The sequence below is a fragment of the Nestor notabilis genome, unplaced genomic scaffold, assembly GCF_000696875.1.
Source record: "Nestor notabilis isolate BGI_N333 unplaced genomic scaffold, ASM69687v1 scaffold34241, whole genome shotgun sequence".
In the NCBI taxonomy this organism is placed as follows: domain Eukaryota; kingdom Metazoa; phylum Chordata; class Aves; order Psittaciformes; family Psittacidae; genus Nestor; species Nestor notabilis.
In genome coordinates, this window is record NW_009916656.1 from 31,650 (window position 1) to 41,361 (window position 9,712).

Here is a 9,712-nt window from a genome sequence, read left to right on the forward strand (position 1 = left end):
CGTTTTTTTTTTTGTTTTCCTCTTTTAACTAATGCTCATTACTCCCACACGAAGTAATGCACAGACAGCATTTACAGTTATAAACCCATTAAGGAACCTGCTGATAGCTACATAAAATGCTTTGCTTGTGGAGAGTCTTCTGCATGGTGCATCTTCTAAATGCCTTGTGCTCTTCTAGGGCCTATGCTTTTCAGTTAGCAATCCATCTCCAAGCAAATTCGTGCTCGTTCTCCCCTCTCTGACACCCACCCACACCCACCCTATTCCAATTAAAAAGCAGCTTCTAAAAACTAATTTAGAAAGCAATAACAGCGTTATTCTGCAATTTAAGTGCTTGAGCATTGATATGAAAAATAAATTTTTTTCCAAAATAGCCACCAGCTGTCAAACAGTTCAGCCTGCAATTCCCGGTTCAGGTCCTTTCTCCTTAGGGCTTCTTGCAGGGACAGATCAATGATCCTTCGGCTAGATGAGAGGCAGAACGAAGCGAGGCCCTTAATTAATTAAGGCAGACTTCAAACACGCAGGGCTAGTCCAGCAATACTCTGTATTACAGTGCTGACTGCACAACTCTGCTGCAAGTCTTGTTTGCAGTATAAGGCTGAGAATATTGAGAGACTCTGTTCAGGAGTTCCTCAAACACAGCTGATCTGAAATAACAGTGAAGTTCATTTGTCATCCTGGATGATGCCTCTGGCTCACTCAGAGGTACCACTCACAGCAGCCAGTATTTTTGCTGTAATACCTGATGTCCCAGAGTTCATTCAACCAGTTGTGCAATTGCTACGTATAATCCAAGGAGGGGAGCAGCACTGAAATACATGGGCTTTAAAGGTCTGAGCATCTCAGCTTTTGCTGGGGATGAATCCTGATTCCATGATGACTGCTACTTGCCCTGAGGCCTCAGATTTTAATGACTCCAACTTAACTTGTATAGCTACATAGGCTATCACTAGCCATACTGTTCCTAAGCCTGCTGTCAGCAAAGGAAACATTTCTTACATTTCTCTCAGTGTTTAATAACACCGTAACTGCTGCCACTCAGCAAAGATCTTTAAAGCACAGCATTAACAGCAAGCAGGTTCTTATTTCTCTGTACATCCTGCAAGAACCCAGGAGTTAAAGGAGACGAGATTTTCATAAACTGCCCCTGTTGAGGCTTGAAATGCAGTTACACAGCCCTTTGTGCTTACTGCCTTACAGCTAAGTGGTGCGTAATGAACACACTGCATAATGCAAACAGAAACATTCATGCCTAAATGCCCAGTATTTTGGCATTTAAAAGAAGACTGCCAACAGCTGGTCTCTTCATGTTAGGACCCCATCAACTGCAACTGTTCAGAGAATAGGCACCGCTGCTGCACAGCTCCACTCCCTGCCACTTCCCAGGCAGAATTATGAGATGTGGAGTGCAGCAGTTGGAGCAACAGCTTTTTAGGAGAGCATGACACAGGTGCATTTCAATAAACCCCAGCAGGGAAAGCTCTGCGCCTCTCAGTAGTAGTAGTGATCATTTATGTGGGCACACCAGCAAAACCAGGAGCCTTTATTTTAAGTGTCAATTTTTACCAGTACCGAAGCACACACATTTGTAACTCAAGCTCTTTCAAAAATCTAAGTAAACAGCATCCATTCTTTGGCAAAGCATAATGTCTGTCATTGCAAATCAACTGTGTGTCCCAAAATAAAATAAATTTCCATAATAAGCAAGCATGAATGACTCTCTAGAATATCCCATCTGCCCCCCATCTTGCCTAACTTTTGATGCTAACAGTTGTAGTACAGGCACAATCATGCTGTATGAGGCAGAGCTGCTGCATGATACGATTTACCTGTAATAAAGTTTCTGAGCTAAAGGTAATCAAATCTTTATGATGCTGGGGGACAAGAGCTGATCACTAAAAATGTCAGGATAACATCTCTTACCCATATACAGCACTTAACAGCTGGCAAGGTGAACTATGTTATGTTTCTCTACCTACCTTTAATAACAGGAATAGTTGAAATCTCTGCACTTCAAGGGCTCATGATGTAATTCAGTAGTCAAATCTTATGTACTAATACTGTGTACAATTAAATAAAGCATTGAGAATGACACTAATTGATGTTGGACATTTCTTTCTTGAACTAACCATACAGATTACTAAAATGTGCTCTCCTTCTGAGGACCTAATTTGCCATATTCTTCAGTTCAGATTTTGTAATTAGTGTAAACTCGTATCTATTTTAATATTAAATATTACCTATATTAAACATTGCATATATGTATTTATCTATATAGCTATGCTTAGAACCTCATCCTGCAAAGCACTGATCATCTACAAATATTCTTGAATCCATAGAAATTATGGGTCTCAGCACTTCACAGTACCTTCTAGCACCTAGCCGAAGTGATCCTCTAGATGCCAGGGATGCTTTGTAAAAGCATCAGGCAAGGACAGATGACTTTGAATACTAAATCTAAGGCTGCAAATGCTGACTGGTTTCTCCTGCTTTCCTTTCTGGTGCTGCAAGACAATGAAACATTTTGCTCTGTGGTGGTCAGTCTTACAGAATTCACAATTAATTTCCAAATATCCCTTTGTAAAACTTCCAGTTCACTGGTGAGAACACAAACCAAAGCTTCTCTCTCCCATCTTTGACTTTTTTATTCTCAGCTCTTCTTGCTTTCGTTTTTCATCTCGGTTAAGTAATTCACCTTTTCCTTGTAATCATTGTATTTGTAAGGCAACCCAAAATATCCTGCAAGCATTTTCCAAACACAGGGAAAGCACAGTACATGTCTAAGAAACAAATGTACCATACAGAGACACTCAGAGATAGAAGGTTTGGGATGAAGGACTGTGTTTCAGGAATGTATCTGCCACTTCTCTGGAGAGATGAATTATTTGTCCTAGAGGCAGTATCCATATCTGGGAAGGATGGATTTAAAAATCCCCTGTTTCTTACTTGTAACTTTGATGCAATGGCCTTTTCCTATTTTTTCTTTTAGTGGAGTTACTGAATTCCCCCGAACAGGTAAAAACTTCATCTGTCTACAGCAATGGCCAATTTTGATTCAAACTTCAGAGTTTTAGGGTGATTACACAGCCCAAGATGAACTCCAGGTAAATATTAAAGTACAAAACTATTTTCTTCAACAATGTTGTCAGGGCTGAAAATGTAATGGTGTAACCAGCAGGAAATGCTCTAGAAAAAAGTGTGCATCACGTTTTCAAGAGGTTCACTTTCAAGCACCACTTCTCACCTGTGCTAAACCTCCGATCTCTTTGACGCAGACGTAGAGCCTGAACAGGTCCAGGGGCTTCTTGCCCACGGCTGGCAGGCTGGCCACAGGTGTGCCCCTCTCCTCCATGAAGGTGAGGTACCGATCTACCCACATCTTGCGCTCCGGCTCATTTCCCAGCTCATAGACTTTAGTGATCTTCTCTCCAGTTGTGGTAGAGGAACTTGATTTCTAAACCGCAAGAAGAAAGAAAAGAGTTGGGGGAAGGGTGGGAGGGGGAGGGAAAAGAAAGTAAGAAACTCACAACACTGAAAAAGAGAAGATGTCAAACAAACTAAAGCTATCACACAACAGTCAGGAATGAAGGCTACTAGTTCAGGCACAAACAGTACATTCTGTCCATATATGGAAAATTCAGCTTCTAAACAAAGGGCCCAAACTCCCCATTTTCATATTTCTTTCACTGATCGGAACTTTGGATCCCAGAAGGCAAGTTTCTGATGTTGCCTCATGTCATTTTAATAAATGGTAGCTCTCACATAGTGATTCTCATCCACTTATCTCAAAGTGCTTTGCAAGCAATAATTTGAGTAAAATTAAGAACAAGTTTGTCCCACACAAGTTCACATAATCCTAAAACCAAATCAAATCAACCATTTCCTCTTCAGCCCCCAAAAGAGGCTAGAAAGCCTGAAAGTGTTCCTCCAGAACAGGAATTGCAGAAAAGTAGCCTAAAGTGTGATTCATGGCAGTGCACTGAGGAGTAGTATTCTCTTTTACAGAGTCACAAATGGTTATACTTTACTACCTTGCACACCACTGCTGGCCAAAAAGCCAGCTGAGCAAATGCCTACAGTACAAGAAGATTGGTGGCAATGCTGTGTGTGAACTGCCAATTAGCTGCCTGAGCCAATAATGCTGCAGGAGGTGCTACTCTCCTCCCTTGAAAGCGGTCAGAAAATATCAATCTCACGTCCTACCTTGCAAAGAGCATGTGTATTATGACCTGCTGAAAACCAGGGATGCACAGCAATCAGAGCTGAACCACCACCAGGAAAAGTGAAGGAGGTGGAAGACCAGAATTCTGTCTCATGTGGCAGAAATGTGGGAGCAAACCCCTTTTCCTGCTGCTATTCGGACTCTGCAGCTAATGAAAACTCTTGATGTCCTTTCCTTCTCCATGTGGAAATGGCAGAAAGCACTGACACTGCTACGCAAGCTGTAACTTCTCACCCTATCTTTTCTGTGCAATATAAACCTGTGAGCTGGGCTCTGTGTCATGTAGATGAGCTACACCCTATCTGAGCTGCCTTTGATCTGACAGCAGAGAGGGGCTGCTGCTACTGCAGGAAGACCCCCCTGCTTGCAGAAGGTGAAGTGATTTGATCAGCAGTGGGAAATAGGAGTGGTTCAGAATTAAACACTAGAGAAAAAGATTTATATAAAGCTTTGGGAAAGGAGCCAGATTTATGAAGGGAAGCATATCTGTATAGTAAAATTCTAAACTTTGTTGTTGATTGCGGTAGACACTTCTTTAAACTCATCTACTCAATCACTCTTTCTCTCCTTTCCTTTTCCGTATTTGAGCAGGAGACAGTACTATTCTGATGAAAACAGGAACTTACTTCTAGTTGAACATCCTCGAAGAAGACCCTATCTGCACCTCACAGATGCTACAGAACCACGCACTTGGTCCGTGGCCCCGCATAGTGCTGGTGAGGACTGGCACTCAACACCATGAAAGATGCAGAGGGGTAGCATCCATCTGCCAATGATTTTAAAAGCATTGCCACCATTCATCTTGCATGTTAGCCTGGAAAACATGACAGGCTCTGTATCTCCCTCCAGCCATTAGCTGAAACTTGGCGACACTGGAGGAGAGCCAGGAGAAAAGAGATGTGAAGCCAAGGGGGGTGACCCAGCAGTTCCGTGAGCCATTGCTGTTCTTTCCAGTGAATGGACATTCACTTCAATTAAATAAATAGCCTCCTGTAAAGTTTTCTGCCTTGCTTTCTGATACTGTAATTCCCCACAGTAGTCTTTCCTGCAGACAGGTATTATTACCTTTCTTACTTAGAAATGAGGTGCACTCCTGAATTTACTTAAGCCAGACTCAGTTGTGTTACACCACCTACTGAAGTTAAGAGTCAAGGCTGAATTTGCTTTACTAATACTAAGTGGCTGGCAGGAAAGTACTTTGACATGAGTCCTGCAGATTATGCAATGAAAGTACAAACTGCTTCTGTAATGGCAACCAGTTTACTCAAAGCATCATTTCCTTTGTATGTGGGTGTTACAGAAAACCACTTTAACTCTCTTCAACAAACATACTTTGCCAAAGATTGTTTTTGGGGGGTGAGTGGAAAGAGGGAATCAAGCAAGTCATGTTGATACTAATTTGATTTTGTAATGAAAACAGATATATAATCACATAGGCTTGAAGAGCTGAATAAAATGGACCTACCCCACTACCAACTGCAGTAGGAACTGCTCATTAGCATTAATTTTAATCTGACATGATGCCACAGAACTCTAACAAAAATGAAGGTGGGAAATTTCAGCTTTTACCCAGCAAATTTTGTATGTGCTTATATTCTAGCATAGGAGGCAACAAAACAGTTCCCGTTTCACTTTTATGGTTGCTCATGATTAAGAGTATTCAGATTTACCAGTTTTACATCTTCATTTTTATATGGTAAGATTCTCTTTTTCAAATCCAATTCAGGGCAGAATGGAAACAGTTAAGAATTTCTCATTCTGCGTTTTTCTGCTATACATCTCAAATGATGCTGCTTTTCAGCAGTGTGGCAGCAGGCTTTAAAATGACAGTATAATCTGAAAACTTTTCACAGTTTACAGAAGGTAAGAAGTGTTCCTTACTGTGTGAGCTTTCAGGTTGTCATGCTTTGTAAAATGGGTGCAATTTTCTCCTAAAATGAAATGTTAACTTTAGAAGAATGCACTGGAGAGGAGAATGCTATTCCTCAAGAGTGAAGATCTTTTTCCCTTCTCTGTTTTTATAAATGTAAACATATAAAAATGACAGATGTGTGCAAGCTAGTCTACACACAAACAAACTTCAGTTCCACATGGGAAGGTTCAGCTGGAAGCCGAAATTTGCCTATAGGTACATGTTAACCCTCAGAAAATAAGGGTTTATTACAGAATGATCCCATTAGGAGATTGTTAACTAAACTGAGCACATGCCAGGCAATGCTGGAAGAATACAGATCATGAGCTCTTCTGTTAAATTTGCTGATAATTTTAGTGATAAAAGAATGCTAGTGCGAGCCTGTGGCACAGACCTTTATCAATTTAGTTGTATCCTACTCTGCCCTTGATCCTGAGCACTCTTCTATATGGTATGACTGTCAACGTTTAAATGGGTGATCTAAAAAACCTCACCAAAGTCATGGATACTGAAGCCAATTCCCATATTAAATCTGTCTAACCCCATACTTTGTTTTTAATACACCTACCACCTATTAGAACTGTTTTATATACACACCCTTGTATGGTGAGTCTGCAGAATCTTTCAGAGCAAACACAAATTTCTGTAGGAGTTCTTTTCACATTAAGGCAGTGGGTAGTTGTTTCTGTACATATCTTTAAGCATCTATATTTATAGAACTATCTACTGTTCACTTCCCCCACTTCAACAAAGAATTTGCCAATATTACATTTATTACACAGACCTCTTTTACTCCAGAACATAGTATGCATACACAGGCAGCAAAACCTGCCTAAAGTCCAGTCGCTGGCAGAGGCTTTTGCAAGACACAATCCTTCATCAAGTTTTACTCCTGAAGGACTCTGCAGACCCCTCACAGCTAGCACCATGGAGATATAGTTCTATTCAGGTGTATTCACTGTCATGTTCATGGGTACCTACAGACAGTGAGTAGCATTTTATGGGTTTTTCATAACCTACTGTTTTATTCATGTTGCAGTGACCCTGCATAGTTCACACACACACTTGAAATTTCTCTTCTGAAGAATTTTAAAGCCACCTTGCCACTGCCAGGGATGCACACCATGTGCAAAATTAGCATAGCAGAAGCGTCCTTTTACCGATGTACCTGAAGAGCCCTCAAAACATAATGCTCAACAATTCCTTCTCCACATTTTCTCATACCTGGCTTCCATATAAAACTGCTTAAAAGGAGGATTCACTTAGTAGGATCACAGGGATACTGTGAAGTGAATCACAGACCATTCACCCTTGCTTTTATCCTCTGCTGGAATGGAAAAGTTGTAGCACATAAAACTGCTTTGGGATTTAATGAACAAACTCGGGCTGTTTTCAAGTGTAACGAAATGCCTGGAATCAATCATTCCAGTCTATGTCAGGCTGCTGCTGAAGTCAATGAAGTTATCCAATATGCTGGCCTTCACAGGTAAAAAGGGATCAACTAATTTACAGGACTTACTTTTCTATCATTCCAAATCACTGTATTTATCTGTATCTGTGTACCAAGAAGCTAACTGAAGCTAAAGATGCAGCAGCATTTGGACTGAAGGGCGTTCAGAAGAAACTGAAAGCTCAAACTTCCTTAACTTATTCTTCCAATGCTGAACTTTGGCATATTTACATGGAAAAAACTCCACATTCACGATGACTCTAGGGTTTGTTACACAGTTTATGCAATGAGCTCAGGAATGCATTATCATTTGGTAGCCTTGTAGAGGAAGAACTCAATGTGTTGCGACAGCCTGTGCAGTAACTCCTTGCTTTCCTGCAGAAAACTGCCCAAAAAACAACACCCAAAACACTACTACAAAGAAAACTAACAGAGCTTTTGGTACCACACTTTCAGAAATGCTGTTAAGAAAAAGGTGAGACTTTGTGGGAACAAGTAACACCAGCTGCCTTCTGAGACTCAAAGTCGCTGCCAAAAAACATTGAAACATTAAGGTGGTGCACTTCGTGCCATGCTGCCCCTTTGCTTGGGGGATTCATCAGATGTCTGGTTTTTGAATGGGTAGACCTTTTTGCCTCAAATTGGCCTTCCTCTGTTTGTCCTGAGATACTCTTCAATATACCACTTAGTGAAAATTAAATTGTTATCAAAGAACTGTTGCTAATTTAAGTACACATTAACATTGGGGAAAAAACCACCTATATTCCTTACCAGATTATATTTCAGTATTTTTCTATAGAGAAATTGTGATTGTTATTACTTTTGGAAGAATGAAAGAAAAGAAGAACAATATACGTTTTTCTAATTAAAAAACCAACAAAGCAAAAATGACCAAGTGGACATTTGCTGCCCATAGGCCACATCAGCTTATGCCTGTGTTCTCTTTTCTATATATGCATATGCATTTTCTATGCCTATATATATAGATACGTATAATGATGAAACTAATTTTTAGCTCCACACATCTCTGTCAGGTTCTTCTTTACAACCTGCATAAGAATGACTAAACATTATTCATCCAAAAATAGTTTTTCAAAAACATACACACATCAGGTTTTTCTACCCACAATCTGGGTTGTTTCAAAATCACTGAATGAAGCAAATCAGAAACAATTTTGTTTCAGAGTGTTGACTGTATTTCCAAATACACACTTAAAAATTAAAAATGTTTTGAAAATAGACCTGGCAGCCTCTTTGTGGTGCCAGGTCTACAATTTAAACCTTAATGGATATTCAACAGTGGAGAGTTCTCATTTTGTTTTGTTTTGTTTTGCTTTTTTTCCCCTAAATAATCCTAGCAAAGACAAGCAGCAACCAGAGTGAAGTCAGTTGTGTGAAGGAGTTTGGGCCCAGGAACAGAAATGGAATTGTCCTTAACAACACATTCGGCATGCTTGGAAGCTGATGCATTACAGGAAGGATGTTTTCTTCACAACAACTGCTGTATTACCAGACAGCACACTTGCATGATGCACGCAATTTTACTCTTTCTTACTTCAAAGTACTCTTGGGACAAATTTTGCCCTGGGATAAGCATGCTCAGGCCCCACTGAAGCCAGGCAGTGGAACTTACAGTCATGTGTCCGAGAGCAGAATTTGTACCCAGTGTTACAAAGAAAGAAAACTGTTTAGTGGATAAATAATGAATAAAAGGAATTTACAAAACAAACAAGCAAGCATTAAAGTATAATTAATTACAAAAAAAATAAACAAAAACCAAAAAAACCAGAGCCACTTACAGGGCTTGATGGAGTCTTTGGCCAGCCTGGGCTGCTAATGCTATCACTTTCATCTCCATGAAATGAGGAGATGCTAGCAGAGCTTGGGGACATTGGGGAAGGGACTGGCAGGTTGCCTGGGGTTGGGGGCTGAGAAATACCCTGAGAGCTGTAGCTATCCTGTGGTAGAGGAACAAAAAAAAAAATAATATGACAAAGGCAGGGCAAACTTTATTAAAAACAAAAAATACATCCAGTTTAACAGACTGACCAATTTTTATATATAAAATATATATAAACAGAGAGACACATACAGAAAACACACACATATATAAATATATTTTTAT

The 9,712-nt window shown here is 40.2% G+C and overlaps 1 protein-coding gene across 1 annotated transcript in view; it reads right to left on the reverse strand.

Moving 5' to 3' along the window:
• The window catches only part of ARID1B (AT rich interactive domain 1B (SWI1-like)), a gene marked incomplete at its 5' end in the record, with an annotated part of 34,321 nt that extends 24,776 nt beyond the window's left edge, over nucleotides 1-9,545 (reverse strand). Inside the window, 2 exons of the mRNA XM_010024669.1 lie at nucleotides 3,248-3,457; nucleotides 9,387-9,545. Coding sequence (XP_010022971.1) covers nucleotides 3,248-3,457; nucleotides 9,387-9,545 — 369 coding nt within the window. The remainder of the gene's footprint in view (nucleotides 1-3,247; nucleotides 3,458-9,386) is intronic.
• Between the last annotated feature and the right edge of the window lie 167 nt (nucleotides 9,546-9,712).